Below are 18596 nucleotides of genomic sequence, written 5' to 3'. Positions count from 1 at the left end.
GATGGATTTCCAGCAAGAGCACTATTCCACAGCAATGTTTCCACCATCCAGTAATCCATAACTATGCCTCCCAAAAAGGCCTGGAACTCAGCTCCAGCTGGAGGACACTATCTCAGCCCTGGGAGTAGGGGATATTTCTCACATGTTCTATTTCTGTATTCTCTGCAGTTTGTTCTACTTCTTACTAGTTGATCTCCTGTTACTTGAATCCTGTTATAGTTAGCGATCCTTTCAGGGAAATGTTCCTTGCTCAAATTACTGTGTGGTTTCTCTTGATTGGGCCTTGACTGAATCAATCTGAAACATCAGGATGAAGTCTTTTCTGCTCTCTCTACTTAAATGTGTCTGCTTTTTGGATCAGTTTGCCTTGCTCTGGATTTTTCTTTCTTCCATAGCACTTATAGCCTTCCAGCATACTAGCCAGTTTATGAATTTATTGTGTCTATTGTTTATCAACTGCTTACTCCTGCTAAAATAGAAATACCTCAAAGGTATACACCATTCTCAAAAGTTTGTTCATGGATGTATCTCAAACTCCTAGAACAATAACTGGCACATAATAAGCGCTCAATAAATGTTTGTTGAAGGAATAATCACACAGATCACAAGCAGCTGCCTCTCTGAATATACTGTCCCATATGGGGAGAATTTAACATGTTTTCAGTGGCTACAGTCAGAATTTCCATATTCTTTGAGGACTGAGAGAGATGCCAATCCTTCCACTTGTTCTAGATTATAGATTATAGAAGTTGCTTATTGCTATATGTACAATCTTTAAGATACCATAGAATAATGTGGTCTCAATACCTCAAATTCATTTAACCATTTTAGCCAAATCAATAACTCCTTATTCAGTTATTTTTTTTGAATGTGGCAATTAATTTTATATTTAATCTGCTTGTATTGACTGTCAAGCTGGTGCGTACGTGTTGCTAAAACAGATTTTCATAGACTCTGAAACCTAAATTCTGATTAAGAATTTAAGAGAGCATACCAGCTAAAGAATAGAGTTATATGGCCTAGATCTAATCACACATAGTTAGAAGCACAGATTTCCTTTTCTTTTTCAAAACGTATATATCATGGTAATAACGATAGCCAAATTAGCCAGACACAGTTAGGGAAAAGAAATAAAATTAAAATATGTAAAAATGGGCAATATCTAATTTTAATTTCTCATTGCTATTTAACATAAGGATACAAGTCGATTTACTCTATGGAAGTATTTCTAGTTTGAATTTCATCTGTGTACTCTTAGTTTTCTTTTAAAGATAACCCAGTCCTCTGTATCCCATAAAGATGGAAGACTCCGTAAGATAAAATAAACATCTGAACTCCTCAAATAAAGATTATATATGGAGAGTAGATATTTGGTTACTTGGAACTGTAAGAATATAACTCAGTTTAGTTAGCCACATTTTCCAGAGATACAAGAGCATTCTCATTCGGTAGCAATACACTTTCTCATTGTAAGAATTTTTATACAGAATATTTTTAAAATATCTTGCATTTTGGGGCACCTGGCCGGCTCAGTCAGTAGAGCATATGACTCTTGATCTCAGGGTTGTGAGTTCAACCCCACGTTGGGCATAGAGTTTACTTAAAAATTAAATAAAATAATATATCGTATCCTCACTTTCAGCAGTTTAAGACACTTCCTCTGAAAAGCCATCTCTGCCTCTTCGAGTTTGAGGTAGGTGCCCTTGATCTACACTCACAACAGATCCTGTACTTCACCAACCAGTACAACGATCCCACTCATTGTGACTGCCTGTTTAAATATCAGTGGCCTTCCATGGGTTGTAATGTCTTTTAGGGGACATAACATTTCTTTCCTGCTTCTCCATTACCTAGCATAGTGCCTGGCACATAGCAGATACTCAATAAATATTTGTTAACTAATAACATCCCCGGGGGCATCACCACTCACACTGAAAGTAAGACTGGCTGAGAGTAATCAGGCATTATGAGCGGGTGATGCTCTGTGACTTGACACTAACTGTATAAATTCCTTAAATTTTGTTTCTCTCCTCTAGTATCAGGTAAAACAGTCCTCGCTGTTCTTCTTCCCACGATAATTCACTGCTTCTAATATGCTACAAGGATGTGAAAACAAGACCTGAAAACAAATGTACACTAAGTTAAAAACAAACAAATAAACCGGCAATTGACATTCTGTAAAATTCACAAGCCTCAGTGCTAAAAAAAAGTTTAGTTCCACTAAGCTCTTTTTTTTTTTCACTCTTCTTAGTTTTCAGCTGTTCTCATTAGATGAAGTTGTCAGAAAGCAGAGGTTCCAAAGGGTGATGTGTTCCCATGTTCTGCTCCATATAATCAGCTTAATTTAATACATATTAATAGCAAAAAAATAAATTTAAAAAGCTTGTCTTAAATCACTGCCCTCCCACTTATCAAGAAAAATCACAGAAAGCAATACATATTATAGGAACTCTCAGTACAGACAGAGGGCCATAAAATCAAAGCACTCTTTCTGCAGTAAGAGGATGCTTCGTCAAGGTCAATTAAAGGCAAGATTTATGCACACTTGCAGTCACTCTGCCTTAAAAAATGGCTTTACACACTCTTCTTGAAGGTAGAGTGAGAAACTGCTCAGAAACTGGATGCCTTTATAATGGAAAAACAGAGCTAATCTGGAGGATACCCCTGGCCTTTAAGACTATGACAGAAATAGCGGAGGGAAACCCCGAAATACATGTGAACAGGGAAGGTTAAAGTTAACTTCCAAAAGTCATTGAAGGGGTAGAAATCTCAGGTCTCTATTAAGAGTATCTCAACTGAGAAACTTGTTTTTTATACCTTATCTGAATGGCAAACACTGAGCCTTCTTTGACTTATAAGGTGACGATAAACTTAAAAGTTATATAGTGCCAATAACACATTACAGCCTGTCAACAGTATTTTTTTTTTTGAGAAACACTGATTTTTTTTTTTTTAATTTGACAGAGGGATAAATAGCAAGAGCAGGAACATAAGCAGGGGGAGTGGGAGAGGGAGAAGCATGCCTCCTGCTGAGTGGGGAGTCCAATGCGGGGCTTGATCCCAGGCAGATGCTTAACAACTGATCCACCCAGGTGCCCCGTGTCAACAGTATTCTTTGTCACCACCCATAATTATTTTGTGACCTATCAAGATTCAGAAATGTAAAACAATGGAGAAAATACAAGGTTTGACAGCCTAAAACAATCCTATTGTTTAAATCATTTGGAATAGTGACTGCACTGTAAACCAAGCTGGGACTGATGGGTAGATGGCATGGGTAGCGGTTGTCCTGGGACCTTGAAGGATGACTGGAAACTTGTTCTGGAGGCTAATTTGGAAAAGACATTCCAGACAGAAGGAATTCCACATGCACAGAAGGGTCCAGAATCAAGAACAAGCTTGGCTTGTTCAGAGAAAATGATGTACTTCAGGACCACTACAAGGGGCATGCATGGTGGGAGATGTGACTCTATAGGTTGGCAGGAGTGAGATGATGAAGATCGTGCTCATGTGCTGTGCTTTTATCAAGTAAATGATGAAATGGATAATAAATGAACCAATGAAATCATGAGCTGGATAATGATATGACTGGATGTGCAGGTGAGGAAATCCTCTCTGGAAGTAGTAAGGAGGGTGGATTTGAGAAGATGAGACTGCAGGAAAGGAGAGAAGTCAGGTGCCTGAACAATTGTTCAGGTGAGGAATGATGATGATCTGAGATGGGAGAGTAAAAGCATAAATGATGGAGAAGGGCAAACATGGGAGGTATGAGAAACAGAACTAGCTACACTTGATGATGGATTAGATGTCAGGGGTAAGGTAAGGAAAGCAATCCGATCAGGCTCTTACATTCTAACCTTGGTATCAAGAGAGGAAACATGGAGAAAATGGCTGGTTCGGTGTGGACATGATGAGTTTGAGGACTCTGTGATATCTACAGATAGACGTGGGTCCAGAGATTCAATCAGATATTTGGAGAGTATGTGGATTCATCACTTATTTATTCAACAACTATCAGAGTAGAAGATAAGAGCCAAGGGCAGAATCTAAAGACATTAACATTTAAGAATCAGGCAGAACAAGAGATATCAAAGGAGATTTAGAGAGCAGTGGTCAGGAAGAAAACCAGTAGAGAGTGGTGCATGGACAACAAAAGAGCAGGGACATTACCAATATGGGAGTTAACAATAATCTAAAATGCCGAAGAGAAGTAACAAAGGATAGGCACAGAAGGAAGCCACTGAGATGGGGACCAAGACTGGATTCAGTATCATGGTGAGTGTGGAGCCGGATAGTAAGTTATGCATCTCAAACAAATGAGAGCTGGCTCAGTAGAGCAAGCACATGCAGAAAGCCTTTTAGAAGCCAGATGAACAAGGAGACATGTAAGATGGTGGCTTGAGGAGGCCATTGGGTCAAGGTCAGAAATAGGTTAGATTAGTAGTCAAGGTTAATTAGTCTGAAATGAGTTTATCCCATTTCCAACATGCTTTGGAGGAAGTCTGCCCACTACTGGACTAAAGATTCCTTCCCATTATTGTTTTATCTATGAGATGGAGAATATAGATATAAAGGAGATCATACCACTTTCTCAAAATATATATATACTGTTTGGCAAAGTATCAAATGCTTTATGTAAATCAAATGGAAGGATGTGTTATTATCAGAAATACTCTCAGAAAGACACTGCCTGAGCCATCAAAAGGAATAAGATCTTGCCATTTGCAACGACGTGGATGGAACTGGAGGGTATTATGCTGAGCGAAATAAGTCAAACAGAGAAAGACATGTATCATATGACCTCACTGATATGAGGAATTCTTAATCTCAGGAAACAAACTGAGGGTTGCTGGAGTGGGGGGTGGGGTGGGAGGGATGGGGTGACTGGGTGATGGACACTGGGGAGGGTATGTGTTCTGGTAAGCACTGTGAATTGTGCAAGACTGTTGAATCTCAGATCTGTACCTCTGAAACAAATAATGCAATATATGTTAAGAAAGAAAAAAAGAAGAAGAAGAATGTAGCAGGAGGGGAAGAATGAAGGGGGGGAAATCAGAGGGGGAGAAGAACCATGAGAGACAATGGACTCTGAAAAACAAACTGAGGGTTCTAGAGGGGAGGGGGTTGGGAGGATGGGTTAGCCTGGTGATGGGTATTGAGGAGGGCACGTTCTGCATGGAGCACTGGGTGTTATGCACAAACAATGAATCATGGAACACTATATCTAAAACTAATGATGTAATGTATGGGGATTAACATAACAATAAAAAAATTAAAAAAAAAAAAAAAGAAAGACACTGCCTGGGGTTGGAAAGATTGGGACGGAGCTGAGCTAACGCACAGGGAACATGCTTACGTAAGTGCGAGGAGACTCTGAACTGATGGTGCTCTCAGTTATCTTCGGGACTTAGGGGCAAGGCTGAAGGCTAAAGAAATAGAGAAATGAGTGCTTTGCAGAGAAGGGAGGAAGTAAAAGAGGTAGAGGTTACTTAAGGAAGGCAGGCTATCAACTTCTTTCTTCCATTTTTCTTACAAAATCTTAGTAATTAGTAATTTAATAACTTACTACATTACTCTTCATGCTTTGGTATGATTGCAAAGAAGAGATAAATACTTAACGCAAGCTTGAGAAGAGACAAAAACAGAGACCGTGGAGAAAGTTGCAGTGAGGGTTATATTTAGTTCTCTCCACTTCCTTTGAGGACACATGTTTTTAGATGTCTATGTACCCATAATTGGAAATCGATGCAGTTGTTTTAATTCAAAAGATGCATAACTTGTGAACATGCAGTCTCATGTTTATTTGTCATCAAAATGCTATTCGATGGGCAGGCAGAAGACAGGAAGGTACACAGCATAAATTACCACCACTAATCCCTACAATCCTGGGGTTCTGAGGAAATCCACAGATGAAAATGCTGGGGAGCACCATTGCCATATCAAGGATACTGTGTACTACATAGTCCACATCCATGAGGTGTTCTAGGGGACAGTGACTGTGCTGGGTCAAGCTATCCCAGTGAATCAACAAGAGAGTTCACCAACCAGGAAAATCAACAGTGAAGATCAAATATACTGACATTTATACACACCATAATTTTTAATATTTGCACTAGTTTGGTGTCTTGGATCTTTACGTGCTAGAAGTCCTTTAGTATGGGGGTTATGAGACATTTTTCATGTCTTCCACATAAGGCTAAAGCCAAAAAAATGAAATTTTCCCACTTTCAACTAAGTAAAACAATCCAGACATTTTGGAGCAGGGGTGGCTTCCATTATATAGGAAAAAAGGAAAGACAAAGAAAGAAATGAAGAGGGGAGTTTTATTGTGCCCTATTTATTTACCAATTACTTTGATTATTTTATATTTGTATTATTCTAGTGAATTATGGTTTGTTTCTCACATTGCTAATTAACTTTCCACAAATAGACTTCTGAAGAGTTCAACCAGATATCTGGATGGTTTCTAAAAAAGCTATGTATACATAGTCTCCTTTGTATCATTCTGAGTAGGGAGAATTCTAGGTCCAAAGAGCCCTGCACTCTGTGACTTGCGTCCTGTATAATTCTCTCTCCTTGAGTGCAAGCAGGTCTGTGAATATGACGGTTTTTTACTCTCGTGATTAAGTTGCAGTATGTGGAAAAAGGCGAAGGGGTTTTCAATTGAAATTAAGATTCCTAATCAGTGGACGCAGTTCCTCCAAAGGGAGAATATCCTGGATGAGCTATTTATTTATTTTTATTTATTTTTTAAAGATTGTTATTTATTTATATGAGAGAGAGAGAGGGAGAGAGCAGGAGGAGAGGGGAGGGGCAAACAGACTCCCCGATGAGCTGGGAGCCCGACGCAGGGCTCAATCCCAGGACCTCAGGATCACGACCTGAGCCACCCAGGTGCCCCTGGATGAGCTGTATAAAAGAAGATACAGGCCTTTCTGGAAGGGAGAAAATAAAAGTGAGAGAGTCTCTCTCTCTCTTGCTGTCCTTGAAGAAATAAGCTATCATGTGTTCTACAACCCCAAGAAAATCAATTCTGTCCACAACCACATGAGCATGGAAAGGACCCTGAGGCTTATATGAGACCTCAGCCCCAGCTGGCCGCTGGATTGCAGCCTTGGGAGACCATGAGGAGACCCCTGACTCGCAGAAACTGTAAGATAATAAAGGTATATTATTTTCAGCCCCTAAGTTTATGTCAATTTGTTGCACAGCAAGCCAACACCCTCAAAATGAATGCCCTGTCACCACACTCAGGAACTTTGGGCTCATGGGTCTCTCAGGGAAAAATCAGTCTGTGCCAACAACATGGACAAAAGTCCTCTTACGGGTCTAAGACAGTGAGACAACTGAGGCCAAATCCAGACTCTTCATAGAAGGATGTTGGGTGAGACCATTAGAGGCAAGGTAGTTCGTTGGACCAAAATCAACAAGCACGGCAAGGACTGAGAGAGAGAGGTGTTGTGTGATGACTGATTTGCAAACTGTTTCATTCACGGGCCTCAGGGCACATTTGGAGAAAGATCACACACGCTGTGGATGGACAACGCTGTGTCCGTCTGAGCAGCGCCTGGTTTGACAGATGGCTTTTCCACTAGAAAGCCTAGCAGCGTCTGATTCTGTCAACCTGGAAAGAGGAATCCAGGAATGTGGGACTCCGATGATCATCTCCCACATCGCATCCCAGAAAACAAATGAGAATACACACCAGGACACGAGCCAATGTGGGAACTATGACAATTTCCTGAGCTCGTTTTCCTGCTTTCTTTGTGTTTTACCAGTGCCGTGCTACACGGGGCTTGGAGCACTTGGTGGGCACATGCTGTGAGGTAAAAGTGCCACTTGTCATGTGGAAAAGGTCCTAAGCAGGCAAGCTGCAGCCGTTGAAATGAGTCATTCAAAAAAGCCACCCAAAAAGCCACTGCTGAGCCTTTTGAAAGAACAAAAACTGTTGGTGAGAAGAAAGGACCCTCTCAGGAAAAGACCTGAACAAATCTACAAAAAGCTGAGCAGATACTCAGGAGCCCTAATATGTCAGTGTTTTCCAAGGTTCCTTCATCTCATTTATTTTCAAGGTCTGGCCTGGGAAGTTTGGAAAGCCACTGATACTATCTGAACTGCCCCCCACTCCCTTCTGACAAAACAGCCCAGTGTGGAAAGGAAGGGCAGCTCTCCTCTGTCCCACCTCATGTTTTTTGCCTAACAACTCAGTAAGATGGATTACTGTTCCATTGCCACATTAACAAGTTATCACAACCACAGCAGTGGAAGGAACAATACCCTTGTCTTAGCTCACAGTTCTACAGATCAGAAGTCTGGGCACAGCCAGAACCCAGTCTTCTGGGTCTCAGAGTCCCACAAGCTGAAATCAACATGGCAGCCAGACCGTGTCCTTGTCTGGAGATTCTGGGGACAAATCCACTTCCAAGCTCATTTTTGTCATTGGCAGAATTCAGTTCTTTGCAGTTATAGAACCGAGGTCCCTGTTTCCTTGCTGGCTTTTAGCTGGAGACTACTTTCAATTCTTGGAGGCCACCCGTATGCCTTGCCACATGGCCACCTCCATCTTCAAGCTACCAATGGTATGTCAGTTCCAGGGAATATGCGGGGTGAGTATACCAGGAAGGAGGGACTCTCAGATACCCTCTTGGATGGCATTCTACCTACTACATGAGATCAGTATTGTTATTCCCATTTTCTAGGTGAGGAGAGGGAGGCTGAGACAGTGTTAAATGCTGTCAGCACTAATGTGAAACCCATGTCTGTTTGCCTCTAACTCCCATATTTCTCTAAAATGGCTGAGTTGTAAAAGGAATAGTCTTAAAATTTTTGAATGTCTGAGATCTGGGCTAGTAACTGAGGAAGCAAAAGCAAGTATATGGCTGGCCCTGAGTGTGCTGATTTAGGTTCCTAAACCAGAATTCTGAAACCTGAAAGTTCCCCAACATAAGCATACTCCATCTTTTCCTCCTTTCTCCTTAAATGCCCTGGGGTTGCTTTTGAAGCTTTATCAGTAGAAAATCAGATTTGGGCACCTTTCAATTGTCAGCCCTGAAAAATGAAAGAACAGCAAATATTCTTTGTAGGAACAAACACTTTATTAAAATGTGTTGAACTGCTACTTCCAGAGCTAAACAACTAATTACATGGAGAAATCCCCCATGGTTGTCATGCCAGATTTTCTGGTTTCTAGAAAGGATTTCTTTCAGTCAGTGCTTGCTCTGTGATGTGATAGAGGAAGGCTGAGTTGCAAAGTTGGAAACAAAATTGGTTATAAGCAACATGAAAGAAAGGACCCCTTGTTCTGCTGGCCACCGGATCCCCCGTATAGTGCTCACAGTATAGGCTGAATAAATGGAGGCGTGGAGAACAGCATTGTTAGAGGGTGTAACTTTCTTTTTGTGGTAACCTGGAAAAGGAATTAGGTTTTTGTTGGTTTCTGTTTTTAAGGCAGTGACCTCATGATGAATTTAGACTTTGGTTCTGGCTTAACTACACATTTCAAGTTTTTAAGGACAGTCATGATTCCAAACATTTTTGCAGGTACCCCAATTTCTGATTGACAAATATGACTCCACTAAACATAGCTAGAAGGGAAAATCAGAAACCAGGAAACCTATCCCAATTCAAAAATATTTTCTCATTGTTTTGTAAAGAGATAATCATGAAATAATAGCATAAATGAAGTATTAAAAATGGCCCAAAAGAGGGGGGCCTGGGTGGTTCAGTTGGTTAAGCGTCTGCCTTTGGCTCAGGTTCTGATCTCAGGGTCCTGGGATCGAGCCCCATGTCAGGGTCCCTGCTCAGTGGGGAGTCTGCTTCTCCCTCTCCTTCTACCCTTCCCTCTCCCCCACCTTCAGGCTCTCTCTCTCTCAAATAAATAAATAAAATATTTTTTTAAATGACCCAAAAGAAGGACTCATAACAAATGGAAGGTAAGCACACTTAGTTTTTGGGGATAGGGGTTATGGGTGAAAGGGGTCAAAAGACACAAACTTCCAGTTATAAAGTAAACAAGTCCTGGGATTCAATGTACGGGATGGTGACTTTAGTTAAAATATTATATTGTATACTTGAAAGATGCTAAGGGAATAGATCTTAAAAGTTCTCAATACAAGAAAAAATAATTGTAACTGTGTGGTGACAGATGTTAACTAGACTTATTGTGTTGGTCCTTTTGCAATATATACAAATATTGAATCATCATGTTGTATACCTGAAACTACTATGTTATATGTCAACTATACCTCAATTTAAAAATAATACTTAGTTTTGTTTTTTTAAAGACCCTAAAGTGTAGAAGTACTTGATGTTTAGAGAAACACATTTTCCTCATTATACTAAATGCTATACTACTGCCATAATATCATGAAAAGATTATTACACCTGGAGACTACCCTGTTTATTCACTCTGCTGTGTAAAAAATTTTAAGCCCAACACGTACAGTGTGTGTGTGTGTCAAGGAGAGGCTATTTTTCCTCTCCTATTTGTTTTAAATATATGTGTTGCAGCACACTCAAATTTTGCGTTATTCAAGCCTATTAATAGGCAGTAAGTACAGCTTTAAAAAAAGTATTAACTTATAATCGCATAGCAATCTCCTTCTACCATGCACTATCATGGGCATTATCCCACTGGGTTGTCATAAGGCTGTGAGGGAGGCAGGGCATCATCAATTTTCAGTTCTTTATACTCATTTAAAGGTAACGAAACAGCCTTATTGGCTCACTTGTCCAAAGTCAAGTGCCTGTTGGTTCTAAGTACAGTCTCTGCCCGTACCACACAGTGTCTGGAATGATGACACTGTTGAGGAATAGGGTGCCCGTCTACCTGAGCGGTGGGGGTGGAGAATGCAAGCTTGCACAGCTCCTATATCCTCTGGGTCATACATGAGACACATCTGATAGGGCTTCTCATCCTTTCTAGTTAACTCCATTTATTTAACCTAATCTTTCCTCAAACTAAGTAGGTACCACACTGAAGCAAAAAAAAAAAAAAAAAAAAAAAAAGCAATTAAAATACTTATCGCATACTTGTTGCCACTCTATCTTCTCTACTGTATAATTTTTAAAGGTGTTACTATTGTAGAAGACCACAAAATAGAGTCATAAATGTATATCTTCAGTGTGATAGAATTACAATTTTTAAAAACTAAATTGTGCTTTCTTGGTATGTAATTTTTTGTGTGTTCATCATTGAGCTATTTTTTTTTTCCTACTCTGAAAAGCTGTTTTGCTACAAGTCCGGTTCTTTTTTACTTTTATCCACAGGGAAGTCATAATCCCCTACTTAAATAGAAGCCGGTTACCATGGAAATCATTCTAATGCCACTGAATCAATATTTTGATTTTGCTGACATTTAATGTAAAAAGACAGACTAAGATTCATAGAAGTCACTTTTCATCTTTGTTATAATTTTGGTAGCTAGGAAAATTGTAAAGAAAACATATGCTCTGTAATGAACTCCAGTTAACTCCCAGTTATAAAGAACTGAGAATTCATAAAAGAACAATCTACATATTTATATACTTTTGGCTTTGAGTGTACACATATGCACGCATGGATTTGGACTCAAGATTTTTTTCTCCATCTCTGAACTGAGCCCTAATTCTCTCTTGTTATTCAAGTCATAACTTGGTAGAGGAGATTTGAATGTATCCAATTTTGCTATTGCCTTTTTATTAAGCGTTCTGAAGAGGTGAAATTTGCATCGAGAATCCCTCTTCCGTAAAAGTTGACCTTTTCTGCATGGGATCCTAGTAGCCCATCTGGTCCACCGACTGTCCTCAAACATGTACTACAGCTGAAGGCATCTCAGTCCATACTTAGAACTCCTTTTGAGGAGGGATGTTGAACTTGGACCTCACGTTTAATAAGTCTCATGCCGATCAAGTAGTTTTCCACGTCTCACTTAAGTCTTTGTGCTCTTCTAAATTAGTCACTGTCTCCTCTCCTGTCCTCAGAAGAAATAAAGATAATAGAGCTACTGTCTTCTGTTTGATAAGTAGCTATTTGAAACCCTAGATCTTTAGATGGTGAGGGGATCTGAAAGAAGAGCTGCTCTCCGTCAGGAATTAGGTAGCTAAGGCATCTCAAATGAATGGTAATCAGTTCTACTTTCAAGACAACTGAATCACCACTCCAATGTTTCTTCTGTGGCACAACCATCCTGTATTTCTGCATGTATTCACTTTGAAGACCCCAGGTCCCCCTCTCTTGAGAGAGGCTATTCTGGAGGTATTTTACTCTGGTTCCAGAAGTTTCCAACAGTACTGCAGTGCTTGATAACACACTCCTTCCTGGCTACTTTCCTCCTCTGTTTCATCTTTCCCCTCCCCTTTGGGAGGTCCTTTTATTTCCCCTTGATTCTTCAATATTTCTAGATTACATTCAGGCCCGCATCACTCAGAGACCAGTGTTCTACATCAGTAAACTTCTTTTGTAAACAGTCTAATATCATTGGCTATCTAGTTTTTTGGCAAGAAAGGCAGAGAGGGGGGACTTCTGGAAATAATACCAGAGAAAATAAAGAGAAATGAAAGGCACTGTGTAACAACATCAGGGGAAACCTAAGAACAACATTTAAAATTTACAAAAGCAGATCTCTAGGCCCCTTTAGTGTATTAACAAGTAAAGGAAACACTCATTTGTTTCTATAAGCATCAATGTGTTCCAAGTTGAAGGACATGCTGATGACTTTGAATCAGGAGAGAAAGGGGTCTTCTAATCTACTCTTAAGTCAGCAGAGGAACAATAAAGAGAGTTGCACAAACACACACACAGACAAGCGCACGTGCACACACGCATGCACGTTCATGTCAGTTTCATTCATTATAGCAAAACTGGACCAACCTAAGCATTCTTCAAGGAGAAAATGATTAAATAAAGTGCTATGATGTACACTTCTCTTCTTAAAAATGGTGTTTCTTAAATTGAATGCCATGGAAAATAGTCACAAAAGAGTAAGTGAAAAATAAAACACAAAACTGTATGCATTATGATTTCAATTTTGTAAATATGCATACGCATACATGTTATTCACATATGTACTCACATACATATGCACACGGTCACGTTTTTGCATGTATGTATAGTAGGAAAAACTGAGCCTCAGTGGAGATTTTCCACGTAGAATGCATGGATTAGCTCCACCTCCCGGCATGTATTTGTATTCTTCGTTGTGTACTGAAGCTTTCGTTTTTGTCTAAATAGGCACTGGGGCACCAATACGGGGGGAGGGAGAAATGAGGTTGATGGAAGGGATGTGACATGCCTCATGGGTACCCCATGTCATGGACTAGGCTTGAGCTTCTGTGGAAAGGTTAGACCAGAAGATGAGGGAACTTTTATGAAGGACTGGGAAGCCCACGTGACAAAGATACCTTCCCAGTTGAGGAAAGGACCACCTTGGTTTCCACTCCCAGCTGCAAACCACTGTGACACTTGGTACGCTCGGGGCTTGGGGAAGCCTGCCGTGGAGAATGTCAGGGGCAGACAGCGTGAGAGAAAAACTAAGAGACCTGGCAGAGCCATTTTCTCAAGGTGGCCACCGGAACTGGTAGCACAAACAACCTCGAAGCACTTTCCACAGCTAATCCACAAAATCTGCATGGGCTTCTATCAAAGCACACTTGAGACAGCTCTCCCTCCAAGGGACTCTCAGGAGAAACTCAGGAAAGCTGAAACTTCCTTATTCAAGGAAGACTGAAGAGCTGGTGAGATCTACGGTTAACCTGACCTAATTCATACTCACAGGCCAGCAAGGAGGTGGAGAGAGATTTGTACATTTCATAGCTGAGGAAAAACCGAGGTCCAGGGTAGAATTTGGAGATAGGGATTGAAGGAGACATTGAAATATATACACAGCGTGTGTGTTCATATTCACTGGAAGGAACTCCACCACAATGTACAAAAACATTGTTTCTAAGAATGATTACAATTTGCCTTCTGTATGTTTTTCTGCCTTACCATGTTCCCCTGAGAATCACATCATGCTTCTAGAATCATGTAAGTGATACTAATCCAAGCAAGACAATATACATTTTAGATTTTTTTTTTTTTTTAGGCCAACAACTTCTTAATGATTTGAAGCTTTAAGGGGGTGAGAAAATACACACGCTGCCTTCCCTTTCTGATAATATAAATATGTCTTTCTGGGTGCCGTTTGTCGACACCTTCATAAAAGTTCTCCTCGTCTCCACTGCTCCTGCCTGGGACTTCAGGGAGAAGGAGGCAGGATTGTGAGGCCCCGGGGAGGGGGTGGGGGCGCAGGGCAGATGCTCAGGAGCGTGCTGACCCAACACGTCTGAGGCCTGTCTCCCGGGGAGCCCACGCGTGTTACCTTCGGGCCGCTCGGGGGCCTTCGCGCTCTTGCCCGGCGCCGCGCTGTTGACCGTCTCCGACGATGTGCTCAGCTTGGTGCTGGGGTCCCGCTTGGGCTTGGGCGGCGGCTGCCGGCGGGAGCCACAGCTGCTGTCGTCGTCTGTGCCCCCGACCGAGTGCAGGGACTGCGACCTCACGGAAAAGCCGCTGGAGCAGGGGTGGGGAAGTCTGTCCTGAGGAGCAGGCATCGTCATGAATCCCATGCGGAAATGTTTGCCCGCGTAACTTCCTTCGTGGCCCCGCCCCACTTCGCCACCTATGCTGTAAAACAAAGCAGAGCCAAGTCCGTGAAGGTGAAGTGAGCCGGCCCCCGCAAGGTCACACGGACGCGAGCGTCTCTATCCTAGGGGAGGGTTCACATTTTAACTCTAGACTGGTGAAGAAACATTGGCATCAGCACGAGAACTTTCTGTGCTTTTGCATGAAGTATGACGGGAAAGCAGATATAACCTGATTATAATGAGAAATCCTAACACTTGTTTCCGGCCATCCTAGTGTCCTGGCATCCAGATACTCTCAAAATAGTGTTCTAAAGGAAAAGAAAATACTGCAATAGCATATTTCATCTTCAATTGCTTTTCTTTAAGGGAAATCTTGTCAGGGGCTTAAAAAGCAAACAAGAGGTCCATGACAATGACTCACAGACTGTCTTTTGACACATTATTGAGATCAAGTGGATGGCACTTGAGACTCTTCTCCACTTCATCAAAATCATCCTTAATGTCACCTGGTTAATATAGTGGGGAAAACAAAGCAAAAAAAACCCAAAAAAACAGTAAAAGGGGTGCCATTACCAAATATGGGGGGGGGAAGAGAGAGACAGGAGGAAAGGAGACAGGAAGGGAGGAGGAGGGGAAGGGGGGAAGGGGGGAAAGAAGGAAGGAGGGAAGGAAGGAATTGCCAACCTCCGTTAGTTCTCCAGAAACCTTCAGTTATACTAGAAACTTAGTTCTACTAATAAGCTAACTTCACAGAATGAAGTAGCATAATAATAAATAAAGAGGTGTAGTTAAAATATCATGTGATACTGGGATATTTCTAAATATCTCATAAATAGGGTATGCAAAGTTTTTAAATACAAGGTTCTTAAGTTTTAGGTAGGAAAGTTTGGAGAAAAGTTTTAAAATATAAGAAATCTCAGTTTGAAGCTCAGCAAATCATAAAGGAGTTATTTCTTGGGGCTTTCTCTATGTTATTAAGTAATGGTGACCTTTTTATGAAGAAAAAGGACATGAATGTCAATGAGAATTCTTAAAAGAGAGATTTTTTTCTAGGGTTTTCCCCATTTATGTTCATTCATCAATAGAGGAAACAAAAATAAACATTGGAAATACCCCACTGTTTTTCTTAGACAGATACGAATGATAAAAATGTAGCCTTGAGTATATGAATTTTGGAAGCCTATTGAATCTACCTTTCCAGACATAAGTTTATTTAAACTTTTTTTTAACCTTAATTTTGGCTGGCTCTGCCCTTGTAACATGATGAAACTCAAGCTAAGGTTTTGTAATTCTCTGTATTGTATCTTTCATAGCATTATAATGTTTGTCACAAATTTTACATTCCAGCAGGAAAAATAATGGAAAATGAGGTTTTTTTCTTTCCCTCTTCACTTGAGGACTTAGCATAATTATATGACCAGGGTGATAGAGCCAGAAAAGATTCAACAAGAACCTTAGACTGATTCTGGCATTAAATTTGGATGACTTGCCACTCTGTCAAAAATATTTTTTATATTTATTTCTTTTTTTCTGAATATTTTGAGTGCATATTCAGACACTGGATATACCATCTTTGCAAAATGAAATAATGATGACTGGAAGCTGGGTACACTAACCTGAGCAATGGATATCCAGAAGCATGAATGAAATCAAAGGGTTGGCCGGGTGGAACTTTCCACATCATGGTAGAGAGCATCCTAAGCGTGGACAGTACTTCCACATATTTTATTTTCTGTGTTTTCTTCAAGAACATCCATCAAAAAAATAAATGAAGCTTACTCAGATGGAATGGTTTAGGAAAAATCATTAAGAATTTAAGACAGAATAGGAGTGGTGGAGGAGGGGGATGGGTGTGGTGGACTGGGGAGTTTTCTCTTTGATTTGTGGTGATTGTAACCTTCATCTTTCTCATAGATATTTGATTTCATTTAACTTTGCCTTCAATCGTTTTGCATCTTCATCTTTTCCTTATTTCTGTTGTCATATCACTGAACAAAGAGTGCTTTAAAGGATTTATTTAGACAGTCATCTCATTCCGAGTAACATAGCCACGTGAGGGGATTTATGCATGTGTTAATGCACATAGGCATTTATGAGACAGTTACTAGGAATAATTGTATCAGCAATTTCTCTGTTACTTTTGACCTAAATAGAGCCTGCGCCTTTTTCCAGACAGATAATTAGCTCTGCTGCTTCATTTCAAAATTACATTTTTTCAGCACAAAACAGTTTCATCTAACTCTGAATGCTTTTGTTCATATATGTCCATGCACACACACAGATACACACACATTTCTTCCAAAAGGAAATTTAATGTATACTTCAAACAATGGTAGGTCTGAGTTGCTAGTTTAATTTGACCAGGCTGTGAATGCAGGATAAAGGAATGAGACTAAAATAAATTGGATACAAAGGCCATTGTCCAAGGCAAGGTTAAGGGTAAGCAATAAAGGGGTTATGGTACATCTAAGTTCAAGAGACCAGTGAAGATGATTAGTCTAAAGCAAATTGAAGATAGTGGAACACAGCATACAACTAATTCCTGAATTTATTGTAGGAACATGTGGAGTTTTAAAAATATGCAAATTCCAGGACCCACACTAAAGACAACTACTGAATCACATCTGTTGAGTCAGAACCTCTGTAGGTGCAGCCAATGAGTCCTGTTTTTAAAAACTGTATCCATATGTTTCTGACATAGCCAATCCAGAGACCTCCCAGAAATATTAAGAACAATAGTTAGAGCCATTAACGAGCAGACATCTGTTATTTAGAAACAGCCAAGGAAATACAAATATCAGAAAGTGGGACAAAGGAGATTTGCTAGCTACCAGTAAAATATCACAGATAGAAAAAGGTACAATTTATTAGTCAGATCTTGTTCAGTTATCCTGTAAACAAACAATCCCTGATTCTTAATGCTTTACAAAAACAAAGGTTTATTTCTTGCATGCATTAATTGGGTCGACAGTGTATTAGCCGTGACTCTCATCTACAGATCTTCACTCTAGGATCTAGCCTCTCCTGGGATATGTCCTCATAGCAGAGAGAAAGGACTCGCTGAACCACATAGTGTCTCTTAAAGCTTCTGCTCAGACATGACAGAATGAATTTTTCATTCACATTCCATTGGCTAAAACCAGTCTTATGGCCAAACCTGACGTCAGTAGGGTAAGGACAGATCGTCCTCCAACAGGAAAGCATTGCAAGTTACATGAGGGTATGTGAGGACGCAAAATCCTCTGCAAATACTGGTAGGGCAGCTGTGGCGTCTGCCACAGAGATCTCCCTTCGAGAGAGCTTGCCGTGAGGAATGCTGTTCGCCAACTACCAATAATCCAGTGGTTATTATGGGGAATTTGTATTTTCTGTCCCTGTAATTTTGGGCTCTACAGGTTAGAGATCCTATTCCCTGAAGGGGGGCACACTCTTTCTAGAAGACAGAGGAAGGGTTCCATTAAGGAACAAGTCACAGCTGGCTCCTGGGTAATTTGAACTCCCTTGTAGTGGCCAGCAGGCCAGAAGACAAGTCTCCATGGAGGAACAGCTCTTTGATCCTGATAAGCAGGAGGAGGCAGGGCTGCTACCACATGACGGGGTAGAAAGAAAAATGTGTGGAACCCCTTTTGATACTCCCTTGCCCATTTGTGATTTTGAAATGCAGTCCCATGCAGCAACCATGGCCCAAGGAGGGTTTGGTTACCAGGGGTTCCAACCTTTCATGGGAGGGATTAGTCTCACCACCAGGTAAGCCACTGAGACCTGCAGAGGTCTTAGCTGACGGTGACAGTGAGGTGAATTTAGAACAAGTGGCAGGGGGGCGACAGAGAATGAGTATCGGTTGCAGCCCCCATATGAACTGCAGTGATGAGGGCTGTAGTTTATTGTTCTAACTGATCCCTTATAAGATTCCCCTCAGTAAGAGTCCTAGGGAGCCATGAAACAGTGTCTCCAAAACCTGTAGGAGAAGAGCATCTGCTGAGGAAAAGGGGTGA

The 18596-nt window shown here is 40.8% G+C and overlaps 1 protein-coding gene across 1 annotated transcript in view; it reads right to left on the bottom strand.

Annotated features, from left to right (window-relative positions):
* NYAP2 (neuronal tyrosine-phosphorylated phosphoinositide-3-kinase adaptor 2) overlaps positions 1–18596 on the bottom strand; it is a 260638-nt gene that overhangs the window by 133227 nt on the left and 108815 nt on the right. The window contains exon 4 of the mRNA XM_036092197.2: positions 14340–14641. Within this exon, the coding sequence (XP_035948090.1) occupies positions 14340–14641 (302 nt within the window). The remainder of the gene's footprint in view (positions 1–14339; positions 14642–18596) is intronic.

This window comes from Halichoerus grypus, chromosome 4 (genome assembly GCF_964656455.1).
Source record: "Halichoerus grypus chromosome 4, mHalGry1.hap1.1, whole genome shotgun sequence".
In the NCBI taxonomy this organism is placed as follows: Eukaryota; Metazoa; Chordata; class Mammalia; order Carnivora; family Phocidae; genus Halichoerus; species Halichoerus grypus.
This window is presented reverse-complemented; position numbering and strand designations above follow the sequence as displayed.